Genomic DNA, 21,945 nt, shown 5'->3' on the forward strand with positions numbered 1-21,945 from the left:
ATGGGATTCAGGGATGGAAAGATGTGGTGTTGGTCCTTGGTGACCTTTGTTCTTTTAGTATTTTCTGAACTTCCGTGGTGTACCGAATACTCTGCTAAGAAGGCCGGGCTGATCTATAGGCACTGTTCCCCATCCTAAGGACGTTCACTGAGTGTAATTTTGTGCAGGTGCTTCAGTTAGCACTGGAGATGCAGTGGTAGCAAGACATAATTTCTGCTCTAGAAAGTCCACAGTTTGGTGGGCCAGATGGTCACATAGCACAATTACAATTCAATGTTCAAAGTGCTTTATTTCCAAAATGTCCTAAGAGAAGAGTGTCACCGACTGCAAGGGTCTGTGGATTGCAGAGATGGATTTCCTATTTCTGAGAAGACTCTTAAGTTTATAGAGTCTGAATGGTAGCATTTCAGGTACGCAAGGGACTATTATATAATTCACGCCTTAAGGAAGGTGTATCATTTCAGATCACCCTTCCAAATTACTGCCTCCTGGTGGCTACCTCATGGCTCACATGCACAATGTGACAGAATTCATTTTCCTGGGACTTTCTTCCAATCCAGAGGTGCAGAAAGCCTGCTTTGTGATATTTCTGCTCCTGTACACAGCCATTGTGCTGGGGAATTTCCTCATTGTCCTCACTGTCATGAGCAGCAGAAGCCTTGGCTCCCCCATGGACTTCTTCCTGAGCTACCTGTCCTTTGTGGAGATCTGCTACGCCTCGACGACAGCCCCCAGACTCATCTCAGATCTGCTGGCTGAGAGGAAAGCCATCCCTCTGTGGGGCTGCATGACACAGGTTTTCTTTATCCACTTGTTTGGTGGCACTGAGATTTTCCTGCTCACTGTGATGGCCTATGACCGCTACGTGGCCATCTGCAAGCCCCTCAGCTACACCACCATCATGAGCCGGCAGGCGTGTGCCTTCCTGGTGGGCGCAGCATGGGTGGGGGGCTTTGTGCATTCCTTGGCCCAAATCCTTCTTGTCTTCCACTTGCCCTTCTGTGGCCCCAATGTGATCGACCACTATTTCTGTGACGTGCTTCCCCTGCTCAAACTTGCCTGCTCTGACACCGTCCTCATTGGTCTTCTGATCTTTGCCAACGGGGGGACCCTGTCTGTGATCAGCTTCGTGGTCCTCTTAGCCTCCTATGTGGTCATCTTGCTCCATCTGAGGACTCGGAGCTCCGCGGGGCGGCACAAGGCCCTGTTCACCTGTGGGGCCTACGTCACTGTGGTCACCTTGTTCTTTGGGCCCTGCATCTTCATCTATCTGAGACCCTCTACCACCCTGTCTGCGGACAAGATGGTGGCCGTGTTCTACACGGTGATCACCCCGCTGCTCAACCCTGTCAAATACTCCCTGAGAAATGCTGAAGTGAAGCAGGCCGTGAAGAGGCTGTGGATCAGAGCAGTGAAAGTAGAAGAGAGGTAGAGGCTGAGCCTTGGTGTTGATCCTTGGGTTTAGGTGATGCTCTGTCCAAACTGAAGGGGCAGAATGAGATGAAGGACAAGTTCCCAGGACTTGTTAATTTTAGAGTTATTCTCCATCAACTCACTATAATCACTTACTATATATTTTCTCTTCAGTTCAGTTCAGTTGCTCAGTTGTGTCTGACTCTTTGTGACCCCATGAATCGCAGCACGCCAGACATCCCTGTCCATCACCAACTCCCGGAGTTCACCCAAACCCTTGCCCATCGAGTCGGTGATGCCATCCAGCCATCTCATCCTCTGTTGTCCCCTTCTCCTCCTGCCCTCAATCCCTCCCAGCATCAGAGTCTTTTCCAATGAGTCTACTCTTCGCATGAGGTGGCCAAAGTATTGGAGTTTCAGCTTTAATATCAGTCCTTCCAAAGAACACCCAGGACTGATCTCCTTTAGCATGGACTGGTTGGATCTCCTTGTAGTCCAAGAGACTCTCAAGAGTCTTCTCTAACACCACAGTTCAAAAGCATCAATTCTTCGGTGCTCAGCTTTCTTCACAGTCCAATTTTCACATCCATACGTGACCACTGGTAAAACCATAGCCTTGACTAGACAGACCTTTGTTGGCAAAGTAATGTCTCTGCTTTTGAATATACTATCTAGGTTGCTCATAACTTTTCTTCCAAGGAGTAAGTGTCTTTTAATTTCATGGCTGCAATCACCATCTGCAGTGATTTTGGAGCCCCCCAAAATAAAGTCTGACACTGTTCCCACTGTTTCCCCATCTATTTCCCATGAAGTAATGGGACCAGATACCATGATCTTCATTTTCTGAATGTTGAGCTTTAAGCCAACTTTTTCAGTCTCCTCTTTCACTCTCATCAAGAGGCTTTTTCTTATCTCTTACTGTTAAGTAATTGGCTACTTTTCTGTCAGATGTTTAAATTGTTTCTGAAGTTTTATAATATAAATAGCAATGTTCTAAGTTTCCTGAACATAAATCTTTAATGATACTGATTTTTAAACAGTTATTTGCTTTAGAATCCTTACTTTGTTAAAAAATGTAATAACTTTTGATGCGTGGTGCTGAATAAATTCTCAGAATGTTTGTAACTCAACAGTCATTAAATTTTTTCTTGATGAGAAATAGGATATTATATAGTCTCAACTCATCTCCCCACAAGATATTTATTAATTGCAAAAGGATAAATATGACTTTACAATCAAGAATCCTGGAAGGGACTCTTTTTAGTAATTAGACACATTTATGATATTTAGACTGAGAGGCACACAGCATAATTACTGTAGCATTCCTATCAAAAATATACAATGTCACTTTAATCAGAAAATATCAGTTAAGCCTGCACTGAAGAACAGTTTGCAAGGAAAGAAATCGAGATGGTAGAGCAGGAGGATGCTGGCTCACCTCCCTTCATGAGCATATGAAAACTACAACTGCGTATAGAGTGACTCTGACTGCAGTCAACCTGGGCACGAGCAGAATTCTCCTACAGCCAAGGCTGTGAAGAGAGATCCACATGGAGTCTGCTAGTAAGGGAGGAGGAGTGCTCTGGTTAGGACCCATACTTCCCAAGGGGCGCACGGGAGAGGAGAGAGTGTTACAGGGTCAGGAATCCTCCCTGGGGAGTGAGGACTTGGACCTACACCTCAAGTACCCCAGCCCTTTGGTACTGATACTGCTAAGACAAGCCTCTTAACTGGAAAACCGGTGAGGATTACTGGAAGACTGAGAGACTCTGCTCTTGAAAACACCACACACACATATTTGCTTACTTCCCGTCACAGCACGAAGGCAGAGGGTTAAAAGCTGCCTGTTGCTCCTGCTGGCTCCCCAGGGCCGCCCCAGTGTCCCCAGGTCCCCACCGGGCTCCTGTTCCAGCCCCTCCTGCTCTGGTGCTTCTCCCCACTAGGCAGGGGCTGCCACTGCCAGTGAAGGGGTGCAGGCTTTGAGGGAGCGAAGTCAGCTTGGACCCCGGCACACGCCTTGGCGCAAGTACTCGAGAGGGAGCGAGACCAGCTCCTGAGTGGAGATAGCCCCCGCCAGAGCGTCTGTCACTGAGCGCACTCTCTGAAGGGAGAGGGGAAGCTGCAGCATGGAGACCTCCCCCCATGGGGCATGCGTCCCCTGTGCACACTCGGGAGGGAGTGGGACCAGCCTGGTGGTGCGGCAGCCGCTGCTCAGACCCCAGCCCATCCTGTAACTAAGGTCCACGCGGGTGTGCACGCTAAGTCACTCCAGCTGTGCCCACCTCTTTGTGACCCCATGGGCTGTGTGTAGCCCACTGGCTTCTCTGTCCATGGGATTCTCCGAGAATACTAGAGTGGGTTGCCGTGCGCTTCTCCAGGGGATCTTCCTGACCCAGGGATCAAAACCGTGTCTCTTATCTGTTGCATGGCAGGCGGGTTCTCACCACCAGCACCACCTGGGAAGTGCAGCTGCAAGACCTCCCACCCCAGCAAGGTGCCAAACCAGGGTGGAGACTGCCATCCAACCTGGGAGGAGCCCGGTGCTCTCAGGGCTCCCGCTGCACCTCCCAGGGCCACAGTCCACCTCCAACAGGGTGGTGACGGCCACTGCACACAGGGGAAGCTCCCCCTCCAAGCCACGGGGCACACACACTCTGCACAGGGCTGCTTCCTCAGGAGGACGTGCCTTCATGACCGGCATAGGTGACAGCTTCACTTAGTTTCAAAGAGAGAGGTAAACAAAATGAGAAGACAGACAGGTTTCAAATGAAAGAACAAGAAAATAATCCATGAAGAAATCTGAGTGAAACAGAGAGATAACTTACCTGACAAAGAGTTTGAATCAATCGTAACTGAACTTGGGAAAAGAACAGTTGGACACAGTGAGAATTTTAACAAAGATTAAGGAAGTATAAAAAAGAACCAGTCAGAGCTGCAGAATACAATAAATGAAAGGAAAACTGCGCTAAAGGGAATTAACAGCAGATTAGATGGTTCAGAAGAATGTTTAAGCAATCTGGTAGATAGAATAACAGAAAACACTCAACCAGAACAGCAAAAAGAAAGACAGATTTAGAAAAATGAGGATAATGTTCGGAACTCTATGACAACATCAAGCATACCAACATTCGTATTTTAGGAGTCCCAGGATAAAAGAGAGAGAAAAATGTATTCAATACTTTGAATTCCCACAGCACTTAGCTAGAATCTTTTCAAGCCTTTGCTACCTAAATTTCAGTGTTTATTTTTCTTACCCCTCCAGCCCCGACTCTGCCCCTAGACTTTAACTCTTGGGTATATGGCATGAATCTTACTCATTTTTATACCTTGCTCTTAATGATATATAGTAATACCTAATAAATACATGGTCTATTAAATTTCCAGAAGTCAGTAGTGCTTCAGATTGTAAGTGAACAGTGGTTGTTACATATGTGTTTTGACCTCAACTATCTAGTTAATAAACCAATATTATACTGCTGGAGGCAAATCAACAATCACTGTTTAATTTTTTCTGAGAATAACATACATTGGCTGGAGAATCCAAAGGACAGAGGATCCTGGCGGGCTACAGTCCATAGGATCGCAGAGTCAGCTATGACTGAGGTCACTTAGAACACACACACGTTATATATGCATATGAGAAGAGCATACATTATGGATATATTTTACTATTATCCAAGAGATTTCATATATTTTATCTCCATTTTACCCTAAATTGCTCTGGTGATGTAGGTGTGAGTCTCCTGCCTTATAGATAAAGAGGCTGAGGCTTTGGGAGGTAGGTGCCTTGGATCCAGATCATAGAGTTAGGTCTCCCAAAGGCTGAACTCAAACCCAGGACTGTCTGATTTCTGAGTTCTTGCTCTCTCTGTGTTTTCCTCTGCTTCTCTTTAAAGATCACGGAACACAAACACAGCTAAGTCTCTGGATTCCCAAACGGAGGTTTCATAATTTGTTATTGTCAGATGTTTTTCTTTGGAATCACTTCAATGTAACTGAAAAGTGTTTCTTAAAAATAAAGCCTGAACTGCCTTATGGTGTTCACAAGTATTCCTGGGCCCACAGAAAACCAGGGCCTGCAATGCCAGATCCGGAAATGGTGAGCTGAAACACCAGGGAGACATGGTCCTCCTCGCAGCTCAGCCTCTGGTTCTCATGAAAGGAAAAGTCAACCACTGAGCTGCAAGGGTCAGCTAATATATAGGATCAAAACGCCTTATGGTGGCCAAGAAGAATTTTTCAAATGCTGAGAAAGGCAGCATTCTTGAGACTGACATGCATTTTAGAAAATGGGAAATAGAAGTCAAAGACTAATATGAGTTGAGTATCCCCTAATCAATTTCCTAAAATTAGACCTGAAGGGCACTGCCCCATAGGTAGGACAACGCTCACTTTGCAGTTGAGGAAACTGCAGGTCAAGGACTCTTCCAAAGCCCTGGTTGTTTTCTCTGAACCAGCTGTTTGTGAACCATGGCTTAGATAGAACCCAGAGTTCTTCCGGGACCTCAGGGATTGGTGAAGAGGCAGAGCAGAGGAGGACAAGATGCAGTCAAACAGGTACTTGTGGGACTTCAATTAGAACAGCAGATTATCTTATTTCTTTTTGAAAAATAAGCTTTACATGTAAGATGTATGTTCATAAAAGATAGTCAAGTCCTTTAAGAAACTTTAAAAAACATTGTAAAATATTCTGTCTACATGTCTTTCTTGATTTCTTCATAGTCAGGTTCTGCAGCTTGGTTACAGAGTGACAGGCTTTAGGAAATGACCTCCATTCTGAGCAGGGGAGCAGAGCCAAGCCTTTTTTTAAAAAACTAGATCAGAATTGAGAGAGACGTGTACCCCAACGTTCATCGCAGCACTGTTTATAATAGCCAGGACAAGGAAGCAACCTAGATGCCTATCAGCAGATGAATGGATAAGAAAGCTGTGGTACATATACACAATGGAGTATTACTCAGCCATTAAAAAGAATACAATTGAATCCGTTCTAATGAGGTGGATGAAACTGGAGCCGATTATACAGAGTGAAGTAAGCCAGAAAGAGAAACACCAATACAGTATACTAAGGCATATATATGGAATTTAGAAAGATGGGAACGACAACGCTGTATGCGAGACAGCAAAAGAAACAGATGTATAGAACAGTCTTTTGGACTCTGTGGGAGAGGGAGAGGGTGGGATGATTTGGGAGAATGGCATTGAAACATGTATACTATCATATAAGAAATGAATCGCCAGTCTAGGTTCGATGCAGGATACAGGATGCTTGGGGCTGGTGCACTGGGATGACCCAGAGGGATGGTACAGGGAGGGAGGTGGAAGGGGGGTTCAGGATGGGGAACACGTGTACACCCGTGGTGGATTCATGTTGATGAATGGCAAAACCAATACAATATTGTAAAGTAAAATAATAATAATAATAAAAAAACTAGATCAGTTTTTAAAAGGATTTTAAAAACACTTTATTTTATACTGGAGTATAGCTGACTTAACACTGTTGTGAGAGTTTCAGGTGGACACCAAAAGGAGGCAGCCATACCTATACATGTATTCATTCTCCCCCAAACTCCCCTCCTATCCGGGCTCCCCATAATATTGAGCAGAGTTCTCTGTGCTCTACAGTAAGTCCCTGTTCCTTCTAAAGTGCAAGTCCAGAGAGTAGGGCAAGAAGTTCCTCAATGAGAGTGAAGGCATGCCTCAGAAAAGATAGTGTGCCCAATCAGGGCAAACTCTCCTGAACATGCAGTGTTGACTCAGCCTGCTCTGAAATTGCCTCACCTCTTAGGATGATGTCACTATTGCATCTTTCTATTATGACTGCAAACTGTGCCATGGGACTTGTAGTGTTCAGTCATCTTCATAATGCTTTATTTATTTTCACTTTGTGAACTGTATAGAACTAGACCAACTTGTCCTTTAGGTATCCTAAGTTTTATGATTCTTTGTAATTGAAATTTAATAAAAAATGTTTTGAAATAAATTGAAGTAGAAGACAACCTTGGAAATAAATCCTGTGGCAGTGGCCTTGTAAACTAATCTCCTACTTGACTCTAACGTGCAACCATTGAGATCTAATAATACTTGATATTTATTAAGCACCTCAGTTCAGTTCAGTTCAGTCACTCAGTCATGTCGAACTCTTTGTGACCCCATGAATTGCAGCACGCCAGGCCTCCCTGTCCATCACCAACTCCCACAGTCAACTCAAACTCATGTGCATCAAGTTGGTGATGCCATCCAGCCATTTCATCCTCTGTCGTCCCCTTCTCCTCCTGCCCCCAATCCCTCCCAGCATCAGGGTCTTTTCCAATGAGTCAACTCTTCACATGAGGTGGCCAAAGTATCGGAGTCTCAGCTTTAGCAGCAGTCCTTCCAATGAACACCCAGGACTGATCTCCTTTAGGATGGACTGGTTGGATCTCCTTGCAGTCCAAGGGACTCTCAAGAGTCTTTTCCAACACCACAGTTCAAAACCATCAATTCTTCGGTGCTCAGCTTTCTTTATAGTCCAACTCCCACATCATGACTACTGATGTGAGAGTCTCCATTCATGACTACTGCAAAAACCATAGTTTTGACAGATTTTTAATATCCTGTCTAGGTTGGTATTATTGTTTCTTCCAAGGAGCAAGTGTCTTTTAATTTCATGGCTGCAGTCACTGTCTACAATGATTTTGGAGCCCAAGAAAATAAAGTCTGTCATTGTTTCCATTGTTTCCCCATCTATTTGCCATGAAGTTATGGGACCAGATGCCATGATCTTAGTTTTCTGAAGGGAAAGGGATAGAGGCCAGCAAATGAGGAGTTGTGGTCTGAACAATGGAATATGTTTACCAAATTACTTCATCTTTTTCTTCTGGGCACACAAGCTGCCTTTCCTGGCCCCCTTACATCCACATGGGGTCTTGTTACTAAGAGGTGGAGATGATATACCTGTTTAGGCTTAGTCCATAAAATGTCCCTAGTAAGCCTCAATTTATCTTTGATGATGGTCTAGCTGGGTGCAGATGACCCAGCAGATGGTCCTGAAGCCCCAGGAGACCAGAGGTATCACAGATTGCCATGGGCCTGTTACTGATGGTCATAGCTTGGTGGAGAGCTCTCCCTAAAACCTGCAAATCTGCATTGGACTTAGTGTGAATGAGAAATAAACTTTCACTGGGATTAGTTCAGTTCAGTTCAGTCGCTCAGTTGTGTTTGGATTGTGAACCGCAGCATGCCAGGCCTCCCTGTCTATCACCAACTCCCGGAGTTTACCCAAACCTGTGTCCATCGAGTCGGTGATGCCATCCAACCATCTCATCCTCTGTTGTCCCCTTCTCCTCCTGCCCTCAACTTTTCCCAGCATCAGGGTCTTTTCAAAGGAGTCAGCTCTTCACATCAGGTGGCCAAAGTATTGGAGTTTCAGCTTCAACATCAGTCCTTCCAATGAACACCCAAGACTGATTTCCTTTAGGATGAACTGGTTGGATCTCCTTGCAGTCCTAGGGACTCTCAAGAGTCTTCTCCAACACCACAGTTCAAAAGCATCAAATCTTCGATGCTCAGCTTTTTTTAGAGTCCAACTCTCATATCCATACATGACTACTGGAAAAACCTTAGCCTTGACTAGACGGACTTTTGTTGGCAAAGTAATGTTTCTGTTTTTTAATATGCTGTCTAGGTTGGTCACAACTTTCCTTCCAAGGAGTAAGTGTCTTTTAGTTTCACGGCTGCAATCATCATCTGCAGTGATTTTGGAGCCCAGAAAAATAAAGTCTGACACTGTTTCCCCATCTATTTCCCATGAATTTATGGGACCAGATGCCATGATCTTAGTTTTCTGAGTGTTGAGCTTTAAGCCAACTTTTTCACTCTCCTCTTTCACTTTCATCAAGAGGCTTTTTATTTTTAGTTCCTCTTCACTTTCTGCCATAAGGGTGGTGTCATCTGCATATCTGAGGTTATTGATATTTCTCCCAGTAATCTTGATTCCAGCTTGTGCTTCTTCCAGCCCAGCATTTCTCATGATGTACTCTGCATTAAGTTAAATAAGCAGGGTGACAATATACAGCCTTGATGTACTCCTTTTCCTATTTGGAACCAGTCTGTTCCATGTCCAGTTCTAACTGCTGCTTCCTGACCTGCATATAGGTTTCTCAAGAGACAGGTCAGGTGATCTGGCATTCCTGTCTCTTTCAGAAGTTTCCACAGTTTATTGTGATCCACACTGTCAAAGGCTTTGGCATAGTCAATAAAGCAGAAATAGATGTTTTTCTGGAACTCTCTTGCTTTTTCTATGATCCAGTGGATGTTGGCAATTTGATCTCTGGTTCCTCTGCCTTTTCTAAAACCAGCCTGAACATCCAGAAGTTCACAGTTCATGTATTGCTGGAGCCTGGCTTAGAGAATTTTAAGCATTATTTTACTAGCGTGTGAGATGAGTCCAATTATGCGGTAGTTTGAGCATTCTTTGGCATTGCCTTTCTTTGGGATTGGAATGAAAACTGACCTTTTCCAGTCCTGTGGCCACTGCTGAGTTTTCCAAATTTGCTGGCATATTGAGTGCAGCACTTTCACAGCATCATCTTTCAGGATTTGAAATAGCTCAACTGGAATTCCATCACCTCCACTAGCTTTGTTTATAGTGATGCTTTCTAAGGCCCTCTTGACTTCACATTCCAGGATGTCTGGCTCTTGGTGAGTGATCACACCATCGTGATTATCTTGGTCACGAATACCTTTTTTTGTACAGTTTTCTTCTGTGTATTCTTGCCACCTCTTCTTAACATCTTCTGCTTCTGTTAGGTCCCTACCATTTCTGTCTTTTATTGAGCCCATCTTTGCATGAAGTGTTCCCTTGGTATCTCTAATTTTCTTGAAGAGATCTCTAGTCTTTCCCATTTTGTTCTCTTCCTCTATTTCTTTGCATTGATCACTGAGGAAGGCTTTCTTATCTTTCTTTGCTACTCTTTGGAACTTTGCATTCAAATGGGAATATCTTTCCTTTTCTGCTTTGCTTTTTTACTTCCCTTCTTTTCACAGCTATTTGTAAGTCCTCCTCAGACAGCCATTTTGCTTTTTTGCATTTCTTTTCCATGGGGATGGTCTTGATCCCTGTCTCCTGTACAATGTCATGAACCTCCATCCATAGTTCATCAGGCACTCTGTCTATCAGATCTAGTCCCTTAAATCTATTTCTTACTTCCACTGTATAATCATAAGGGATTTTATTTAGATCATACCTGAATGGGCTAGTATTTTTCTCCACTTTCTTCAATTTCAGTCTATTTGGCAATAAGGAGTTCATGATCTGAGCCACAGTCAGCTCCCAGTCTTGTTTTTGCTGACTGTATAGAGCTTCTCCATCTCTGGTTGCAAAGAATATAATCAATCTGATTTTGGTGTTGACCATGGTGATGTCCCTGTGTAGAGTCTTCTCTTGTGTTGTTGGAAGAGAGTGTTTGCTATGGCCAGTGTGTTCTCTTGGCAGAAGTCTTATTAGCCTTTGCCCTGTTTCATTCCGCATTCCAAGGCCAAATTTGCCTGTTACTCCAGGTGTTTCTTGACTTCCTACTTTTGCATTCCAGTCCCCTATAATGAAAAGGACATTTTTTTGGGTGTTTGTTCTAGAAGGTCTTGTAGGTCTTCATAGAACCATTCAACTTCAGCTTCTTCAGCATTACTGGTTGGGGCATAGACTTGAATTACTGTGATATTGAATGGTTTTCTTGGAAACGAACAGAGATCATTCTGTCGTTTTTGAGATTGCATCCAAGTACTGCATTTCGGACTCTTTTGTTGACCATGATGGCTGCTCCATTTCCTCTAAGGGATTTTCCCGTAGTAGTAGATATAATGGTCATCTGAGTTAAGTTCACCCATTCCAGCCCATTTGAGTTCGCTGATTCCTGGAATGTCGACGTTCACTCTTGTCATCTCCTGTTTGACCGCTTCCAATTTGCTTTGATTCATGGACCTAGCATTTCAGGTTCCTGTGCAATATTGCCCTTTACAGCATCGAACCCTGCTTCCATCACCAGTCCCATTCACCACTGGGTGTTGTTTTTGCTTTGGCTCCATCCCTTCATTCTTTTTTTTTTTTTTAAATATAGATTTATTTATTTTAATTGGAGGTTAATTACTTTACAATATTGTATTGTTTTTGCCATACATCAACATGAATCTGCTGCAGGTATACACCTGTTCCCCATCCTGAACCCCCCCTCCCTCCTTCCTCCCCGTCCATCCCTTCATTCTTTCTGGAGTTATTTCTCCACTGATCTCCAGTAGAATTTTGGGCATCTACCGACCTGGGGAGTTCATCTTGCAGTGTCCTTTTTTTTTTTTTGCATTTTCATACTGTTCATGGGGTTCTCAAGGCAAGAATACTGAACTGGTTTGCCATTCCCTTCTCCAGTAGACCACATTCTGTCCGATGTCTCCACCATGTCACAGCCATCTTGGGTCGTCCCACATGGCATGGCTTAGTTTCATTTAATTAAACAAGGCTGTGGTCACTGGGGTTAGGCCACTGAATTTTGGGCTATTTTGTACTACAACAGCATTTCTAGCCGATGACAATTAATACAGATAATAGAGTTGCTAGTGTATTTATTTGATAAAGTGAAGAATGGGAGAGGTAGGCATAGGGGCACCTAGGGAGGACTAGATGAATGGACCATTCCGAGGAGCACTATTCATGAGACCAGGAGCTGTCCTGGATAGAACTCTTGCTGCGCTGCCCCTCAGCACAGCACTGACCGCCATGTCTAGCCTCTGGACACCTCCCCACGATGCCCCCAGCTACCCGGTGCCCAGAGGGTGAATGCAGCACGGCTACTGTGCCAGTGGTGGAGGAGCACCCTTACTTGGGAGAATTTCTGAAGCGAGGAGACTTGGACCTCTGAGTTGAGCTGAATTAATGATTAAGGCAGCAGTGTATTACAGAGTAAATGAACACTGATAATCACATCTGCCCTGCCTTCTATTAATGCACAACATTCTGATCGAAAAACGTGTTAATGGATGAGCAAATCCTTTGCAAAATTCAATGCACAAATATGAGAAAGCACAATTCTTCCTATTCAGTTCAGTTCAGTTTGGTTCAGTCGCTCAGTGGTGTCTGACTCTTTGTGTCCCCATGGACCACAGCACGCCAGGCCTCCCTGACCATCACCAACTCCCACAGTCTACTCAAACTCATGTCCATTGAGTCGGTGATGCCATCCACCCATCTCATCCTCTGTTGTCCCCTTCTCCTCCTGACCTCAACTTTTCCCAGCATCACGGTCTTTTCAAATGAGTCAGCTCTTCACATCAGGTGGCCAAAGTATTGAAGTTTCAGCTTCAGCATCAGTCCTTCCAATGAACACTCAGGACTGATCTCCTTTAGGATGGACTTGTTGGATCTCCTTGCAGTCCAAGAGACTCTCAAGAGTCTTCTCCAACACCACAGTTCAAAAGCATCAATTCTTTGGTGCTCAGCTTTCTTTAGAGTCCAACTCTCACATCCGTACATGACCACTGGAAAAACCATAGCCTTGACTAGACGGACCTTTGTTGGCAAAGTAATATCTCTGCTTTTAACAGTGTTTAACTCCAAGGTGCCCCTGGGTTATAATGTTGCAATCCGAAAAATCTCCCTGATCCCAAATTATATCCCCCCAAAGGAGTCATTATGCCTTCTAGATAGACCATGCCATGGGGGAGGAAGCCGTGTGTGTGTGTGTGTGTGTGTGTGTGTGTGTGTGTGTGTGTGTTTTCCTGTCTGACCCTCCTTAACCTGAAATCCCATTGTATACAATGTCCAGCTCAAATGTGTCAGTTCCTCTTGGATGGAAGGATGAGCCAATGGGATGAAGGTCAGAGTGGTGTGGTGACTTTGACAAGGCTGTAGATTTTCTGAGATGGATCCTAGCTCTTAATTTCCACCATTTCCTTACACTTTCATTACCTTTTCTGAGTTGCACGTCTCTTTTCTTTAAAATGAGAAGTTAGATTTATAAACTTTCAAATGTCCTTACCAGATTTTATATCCCACTATTTCAAGAAAAAATAATGGATGGCTTATAGTTTCATTTTTACAGTTCCCTAATGTACCCTCTGGGTAAAAAACGGCCAACAGGAGGAGGAAAGAGACAAATGTGTGAAGCAGGCGGCACCGTGTGACAGCATGCTAAGGTTTAGAGCCAAGCCTTAGGGGCCATCGTTTGAGAGTGGCGATGCTGAAAAAGTCACAGAAGGAAGAGGGCCTCTAGGTGGTCTATGGCCACTAGGGGAGGTGAAGGGAACATTTTAGAAGATTTTCAGTTTCACGCTATAAAAAATGAGCCTTAATAAGTCTTAACATACTAAAGACGATGACAAAACTCATATTTGGAGTGGGTACCACTGATTTTTTAAGAAAAAGATTTCCATTTTCATTTGACTCTTACAAATCTAGGTCTCTGAATCTCTAAAGAGAAGTTGAAACAGAGGAGATTTAAGCTGCACTGTTTAGGTTACTTGTACCTAATAAAATATACTAGTAACAGAATAAAGTATAAAATAGTAAAATAAAAGGCTGATTATTTTAAGTGAAGAAGTTGTAAGGATGCTAACTGATTCTTTCTCTCTCTACAAAGAACTGGAGGTAGACATGTGGGGGTCTGGATAGAGGGCAGAGAAGATCCAGCAGCTGTGATGGGGCTGGAAGAAGCCCCCTCAAGAGATGGGGGTGACCTGATCTAGAGACTCCCTAGGACGGAATTCGTGTGGTTGGTGGCCGCTGAGAGCACTGGTGCCTGATATTAAGGATTTCCTTTATTTTGTTCTATTTATTTTAAATTGGAGGATAATTGCTTTACAATGTTCGGTTGGTTTCTGCCATACAACAACGTGAAACAGCCGTAAGTATGGATCCCTCCCTCTTGAGCCTCCCCTCCCTTGCCCCCGTTTCATCCCCCTCTAGGTCATCGGAATTTCCTTTATATTACTAAAGTTTCTTTATGCTGTCTTCGTGTCATATGATTCAATCGAGTGTCCATGTGCTGCAATGAAGTTGCTGGAGTGGCACAGAGGTGGTGAGATGCACATGGTTGTTTGTTATTATTGCTTAGTTGCTCAGCCATGTCCAACTCTTTGTGAACCCATGGACTGTAGCCCACTAGGCTCCTTTGTCCCTGGGATTTCCCAGGCAAGAAGAGTGGAGTGGGTTGCCTATTCCTTCTCCAGGGGATCTTCCTGACTCAGGGATCAAACCTGCGTCTCCTGTACTGGCAGGGAGATTCTTCACCGCTGAGCTGCCAGCGAAGCCTGAGCGCATGGTTAGGGAAGAGCAACACTGACAATAATAATGATGATGGTGTTAGTAACAGTAACAGTGATAGCAAACACTTGCATAGCAGTTACTGGCTGCCAGGCATTGCTCTAAGCATTTTATATGAACTCTCATCTTATCCTCATAATGACCTTATGAGGTAGGCATTGTTTTTTCCCCAGCTTCATCAAGATATTATTGACATGTAGCATATGTAAGTTTAAGGTATACAATGTGATGACTTGATATATATATATATATATATATATATATATACACACACACACACACACACACACACTAAATTCAATATATTTATATATGTATTTTGTGACATGACCACAATAGGTCAGTTAACACCTCCATTTCCTTATCACTTTTTTGGATGTGTGGTGAGAATATTTAAAATCTGCTCTCTTTAACAAGTTTCTGTGTTGTTAATTCCCAAGTAAACACTATTTTAGCCCCATTTTTCAGGTGAGGAAACTGAAGCAGAGACGGTTAAACGTCAAGTAAGTTGCCTAAAGGGAGAAACCTGGAGCAGAAACCCAGATGCTCCAGAATCACTTTCTGCAGGAATCCAAGGTAGAGTGTTAAGCTGCTTTATTGGAACAGCATTAATAACAGAGAGTGACCATCGAGGGCTGGGCAGCCTGGGGCCACAGGTCCAGCACGTGTGGCCACCTTTGTCCTCTTCTCTTCCACGTGCTGGTCCTGGTCCGCACTCCGTGGATGTGGTAGCCTCTGAGACAGGGTCTCACAGGACTGAAATGTTTAACTTCCTGGTCCGTTGCCAGCTTCTTCCAGCTGCCTGGGAGCAGGGAGTCAGTTCCTTTCAATTGTTCCTGTTTCCAGGACCATGAGATGAAGATGTTCCCGTTCTGGTGGGTGTTATACATTTAGTGGTTGCATCCAAGCGGTCAGACATCAGGGCTTTAGGACTGGGACGTCTAAAGCATGGTGGTGCCGCCTCTCGCTTCCCCACTCTGACTCCAGAGAGCCGGCAGGTCTCGACCAGCTTTAAGTGAGTTCACTGCTGTGGTGACTGTCACAAGAGAGATGCTGGGAACCATGCTTACAGGCAGAATCCAAAACTTCAGCTCACATTTCCGAAATTTCTAGCCTTCAAGACTTTTTGTAGAGAAATATCCAAGCAAGAAAATAAACTACACATTTTTCAAGTCCTTCAACCTTGCTGTACAAGTAAGTTTTCCTGCATTGTTGATATCTTTTCTATTTAATTCAAAGTTCCTATCATTTCTGTTGGAAACAGACAATGAAACAACTCATTTGATAGTTTGTAATGAACCTAAGTTCATTTTTCTAAATTTTGATTAAAGTTTTCAAAATCTTATTGTATACCTGTTTTCAAGGTTTGAATTAAGAAAAAATAACAAGATGTAAGTAATAATAATCAACAACTTTTTTTCCTGAAGCTTTGCAATGTCTATAATCTGTTCATTAATTTTTATAATCTGATCTTATCCACAGCAGATAGAGAATAATTATTGGCATCCCTATTTTACAAATGAAGAAACTGAGGCTCAAACTGTCTGAGTGGAAGAGCTGGGATCTCCTTGGGTTAATGGCTATTTCAGAATCTGAGGATCTAATAGTATTAAGAACTTGTCATCAGAACCAGGTGTAGAACAGCCCAGTCCAGGGTAGTGAGCCCCACACCCATTCAGAATTGTTATAAATTTCTTTTGCATGACTTCTCTACCTCTCTGCCAGCCCCTCATTATAAGGATGCAAGATAAAGCAAAATTTCTTAAGCTCTTTCTGAAAGAGATTCAGCTTCTCTTTAAAATATATTTTCAGCTACCCTTATCTGCGAGGATCAGTGAGTTTACCTGGCAATTCCACAGCACCTTCTTCTGGAATTCTGCAGCATTCTGTAAAAAAAGTTCTTTTGACTTTCTTTGTTTATGACTCTTACAATTATGGATGAGGCTGGAAGTGTCAATTACGATCAGTGTGTTGAAATGTATGGGCCCTAATCAACAACTTGGATGTCAGAGATTGGAGCTTAGTTATAGAGGAGGGCATTGCAGAACTTGAAATGAAGGGGTCCCATGACTAGGAGAGCTGGATGGGTGGAGGAACCGTGGAACATAGACTCGGTATGGACTCGGATGGTAGACTTGTGGGGCTGTCTTCCAGGGGCCATAGGGTGGCAGTGGCAAGGTTCCCAGGTGAGAGTTGAGTATATCTGTGCAGTGAGAAGCTGAGAGTGCTTAGTGCCGAGGGAACTAAGTTTAGCACTTGTGAGTCGTTTTCGCACTCTTTGCCTCCAGGTTGGGGTGGGACTCATCCTCGTGCTCATACAGTCCTTGGGCAAATGTCTGTCATAGCACTGAATACCACACTCTCTGTGAGAAGAGGAATCAGGCTGATTTCCTCTGCTGCTTCCTGATCAATTAGCCCAATACTTAAAATAATACCTGTTGAATAAATGAATGAATGAGTAAATGAATAGGGAATCTAAGGCTCTTCCCATATCTCAGCTCTATTTTAATTTGATTTGATTAATTCTAGGAAGTGTTAGTGCTCATCTGCTAAGATGTGGAACTCTGTATGAAAGCTGATCCAAAAGAGACTGGGAATGTTATGACCACTGTCAGGGATTTTAGAATATACTAAATTGCTCCTTGCTGGCTTAATACTGTAATTTTTTTTTTCTTTTTGAATGAAAATATTCTTTGGATTACTCGTGTCCATTAGCATTCCTGAGTTTATTTTTTTTAAAGGAATTAAGTTAAAAAAAATTTTATGTATTTATTTATTTTTGGTGGTACTGGGTCTTTGTTGCTGCACAGGCTAATCCCTAGCCGCTGTGAGCAGGCCTCCCATTGCGGTGGCCTCTCCTGTATCAGAGCACAGGCTCCAGGGTGTAGGCTCAGATGTTGCAGTTTCTGGGTTCCAGAGCACGGGTGCAATAGTTGGGGTGCACGGGCATAGTCACTCCGTGGCATGTGGGATCTTCCTGGGTTGGGGATTGAACCCAACACAACCTCCCTGCGTTGGCAGGCAGATTCTCCACCACTGAGCCACCAGGGAAGCCCTGAATTTAAACTTTTGAGCTTTTTAAATTTTGTTCTTTTGGACCCTATGTCTCAGTCTTTATTATAACAAAGCATAAAAGGGCTGATACTTCTTTTCTTCCCCAGTTTTTAAAAGAGGACAGGCTGGTCTTTGGACCTGGTTGAATTCCTCAGTGTAATATATTTTTAAGTTCTGGGCCCCAGCTATGAATCTGGTTTAATGATGTTTTAGCCTGTAAATTTCCTTTTTACCCAGAGTGAACATCTGGGCATTTTTGCAGAATCCACTGCTATTTCCGTTGATCACAACTGACCATTTAATACTTCAGGGTCATTCCGTTTCAAACCCCTGATGTGTATTCAAATAGATAGCTTCAATTAAAATCCAGACTGGGCTACTTGCCGGTCATGAGAAGTAAGCTTGAGCATGCCAATTGTCTTTGACATGGATTCTTCATTATAAAGATGGCACATGTATCTTAAGGATTGTGGTGGAGATTGAGTGAGATGATGCTTGTAAAGAGTTTACTACAGGGTGAGTGATAGTCGCTCAGTCATGCCTGACTCTTTGCAACCCCATGGACTGTAGCCTGCTAGGCTCCTCTGTTCATGGAATTCTCCAGGCAAGATTACTGGAGTGGGTTGCCATTTCCTTCTAACCAGTGACAATTAAACATCAATACATGCTTGTTCTTACCCTCCGTAAACAAACAAACAAAAAAGCCCCAAACCATCTCTCTTCCTTGATTGCTCTTTCTCTGACTCCTCCTTCCCAGAAGCTCCAGTTTGTAGAAAATGCCTCTCTTCCCTCCATCCTTTGACTAAGATTTTTCCCTCTTGTGTGTAAATTTGAACTTTTTTTTTTTACAACAACAGACTACTGTTCTTTGTTACTAAACTTAGGCTGGGTGAGTGAGGCTTTCTATTTAGGCAAAATTTTCTTGAAACCTCAATCACAGGTTATAGTTTTCCTGAGATGATGGGTTCCCTATAATGTGTCTCCCCATGACCTGCCACATAACCAGAAGACTACAACACATGTTTGGAGTGCTGGTCCCAATCTGTTAGTTTCTCCCTGTGCCTTGGGTTGATATGTCTGCAAGGAGAGTGGAACATGGAAGATAAATTCTCTCATTGCTAAATTGTAGCTAGATCCATTTCTTCCTGGCTACCAAGAGAATGTATTTTTGGGTTTAATAATTGCGGGTGGGCTTTTCAAACCTCCTGTGAATCTCAGGAGCTGTGAATGAACTCCAGCTTTACATGGCTTACAGATAATTTGAATATGACATTTCCCTTATGATTTCCTATAGCTCATCTTTCAAGGTGCATGTAGAATAAGTCAAGTCCTTCTTTCAGACTTGTAGGCTGCCAGACTCCTTCCTCTGTCCATGGGATTTCCCAGGCAAGAATGATGGAGTGGGTTGCCATTCCAGGAGATCTTCCCAACCCAGGATTGAACTGGGGTCTCCCACATTGCCGGCAGATTCTTTACCACCTGAGCCACCAAGGAAGCCTAGGTATCTCATATATGTGGAACCAAATAGTATCTGTCTGCACTCAGTGTATATTGGAATACATTTTTAAGGTTACTTAATATATGTCCTACAAACTAATTGAACATTTTTCCCCCCTGTGCCATACTATAGGTTCTCACTAGTTATATATTTTACATATAGGAGTGTATGTACGTCAGTTCCAACCTCCCAATTTACCCCACCACCCCTTTGCCCCCTTCATGTCCTCATGTTTGTTCTCTATGTCTTGATAATACTCTTTACCTTCAGTTTCCCTCACTTTACAAGTGAGAATATAATGGCTCAGGAAGGTAAAGTGAATTTCAAGAATTCTCACAGTTACCTCTTGGCTAAGTTAGAACTAGAACCCAGCCCTCCTGACTCAGTCAGGCACTGTTAACACCAAATGGTGTTACTTAGGAAAGAAAGAATTATGAAACACAATCAGTTTTCTAACCTAATAGAATGATGCAATGAAAAGCGTGAATTTGACATTAGATGTAGCTGCGGTCAAATTCTATTTTATCACTTGCTAGCCTTGGGATAGTAAGTATGAGAAGAGATTTCACTGACGTTTAATTTCATCATCTATGAAGGAGAAAGTAAAATTTGCTTTTCAGTCTCATTGTAATGATGAAATGATATGGTGCATAATAAAATGCTGTTACATATTCAAAGAGGTCAATTATATGGACATGAATTTTTCTCAACCAATTCCAAAACTGGCTTGGCAAGGAATTTTAAGAGTTTGCACCTGAGAGTCTAAGATTGGGCAACATCAGTCACCTACTAGGTTACTTCTAAGTTCATTCCAAATTGCTCTTTACAACTTTAACAATTTCCAAAAAGAGAATACATTATAGAAAAACACAAGAAGCTGTTTACCATCAGCAGTGGTCAAACAAAAAGAAAAAAGGAAAGATAAAATTTAGCAATAAATAAATAAATTGCAATATCCATTGCTGGCCTGGGTGAAAGAAAGAAAGAATCTAATACATTTTGGTGATAGCTGGGTAAATTGGGAGTGGTACCCTTTTGGTTAGAGATATCAAAAGTCTTTATAATATCTGTAATGCTCTATTGTACATATGGGGCTTCCCTGATAGCTCAAACGGTAAAGAATCTGCCTATAATGTAGGAAATGCGGGTTCGATCCCTGTGTTGAGAAGATCCGCTGGAGAGGAGAATGGCAACCCACTCCAGTATTCTTGCCTGGAGAATTCCATGGACAGAGGAGCCTGACTGGGTACAGTCCATGGGGTTGCAAAGAGTCGACATGACTGAGTGGCTAACATGTTCATGCTTTCACATTGTATATTCATTTGAGAAATTATCCTAGGAACCCAGAAATAAATTAATGCATGTTGAGGTTTTCATGGTATTAGAAACAATGACTTATTGTTAGATTCATCATATATGAAATGAATCACCAGTCCAGGTCCGATGCATGATACTGGATGCTTGGGGCTGGTGCACTGAGATGACCCAGAGGGATGGTACAGGGAGGGGGGAGGGAAGGGGGTTCAGGATGGGGACCACGTGTATACCTGTGGAGGATTCATGTTGATGTATGGCCAAACCAATACAATATTGTAAAGTAATTAACCTCCAATTAAAATAAATAAATTAAAAAAATAAAAAAATAATGTTTAAAGAGTTTATAATGATATGGGAAATGTTTAAATTATAATGTTAATCAAGATTATATGTTATATATATTGCATGATTTCAAAAGGATAAGTGAGAAGTGAACAAAAATCCATATATGGAAGAAAGAGTGGAAGGAAAATGCCCTAGAAAATTGAGAATTTTCCTTTTTGATGGCAGCACTAAGAGTTATATTTTAATCTCCTTTAAATGTTTTCTAGACTTTGTCTAATCATCCAGATTTATTTTCGTAATTACTCCCCCCACCTTTTCCTTAGAAGATTTGCTGACACACAGCCTTGGCAAAAACCAGAGCGAGCAGCTGTGTCTGTCTTCTGTTCCTCTGTCCGCTCCATGGACTTTGTATTCTGGCTTCTGAGAGGACCCTTTATGGTGTAGGAGGGCTTATAGGCTGAGGGTAGGAACCTATGGGGTCTGTGTTCAGTATCCCACAACCTAGCTTCTGTGACTTGGGCTGCTTACTTAGTATGTCAAGGTCAAAACCAAAGATGTGTGGGTCAAATTGTCACAAACACTCTTAATAGGTTTTTAAGCAGAAAAAATAGGAAGTGATGATTTAAGAAGTCCGCTATAGCCCATAAATAGATGAAATCCCTCATTCAGTTTTTGAACCTGGGTCACTGAGGATTGTGGGAGATTTCCGAGTCAAAGAAGAGATTATGAAATCATAGATAATTTCTCACTGCATTTTTTTTTCCCTCTCAGCATGAACTTTAAAAAACCCTATTTGGGCATTTAACACACATATCATCAAAGCAGGGGGAAGAAAGACCAGATGATGCATAAATACGGACCAGGTGGAAAGACCAGATGATGCAGAAATACGGACCAGATGACCTGTTAAGAATTCTATTGGTTCTGTCACCTGCTGTGTTAGAAAGTAATAGAAATTCTAATAGGAAGCTATCAGCCTTCTTACTGCTGCTGCAGTCGTGTCCGACTCTGTGCGACCCCATAGACGGCAGCCCACCAGGCTCCCCCATCCCTGGGATTCTCCAGGCAAGAACACTGGAGTGGGTTG

The 21,945-nt window shown here is 43.0% G+C and overlaps 1 protein-coding gene across 1 annotated transcript; it reads left to right on the forward strand.

Moving 5' to 3' along the window:
* The first annotated feature begins 502 nt into the window (after positions 1-502).
* On the forward strand, positions 503-1,432 carry LOC128060213 (olfactory receptor 4X2-like). Its single transcript, XM_052652556.1, has one exon. The coding sequence runs from the start codon at positions 503-505 to the stop codon at positions 1,430-1,432; it is 930 nt and encodes a 309-aa protein (XP_052508516.1).
* Positions 1,433-21,945: the final 20,513 nt, after the last annotated feature.

The sequence above is a fragment of the Budorcas taxicolor genome, chromosome 15, assembly GCF_023091745.1.
Source record: "Budorcas taxicolor isolate Tak-1 chromosome 15, Takin1.1, whole genome shotgun sequence".
Lineage (NCBI taxonomy): Eukaryota > Metazoa > Chordata > Mammalia > Artiodactyla > Bovidae > Budorcas > Budorcas taxicolor.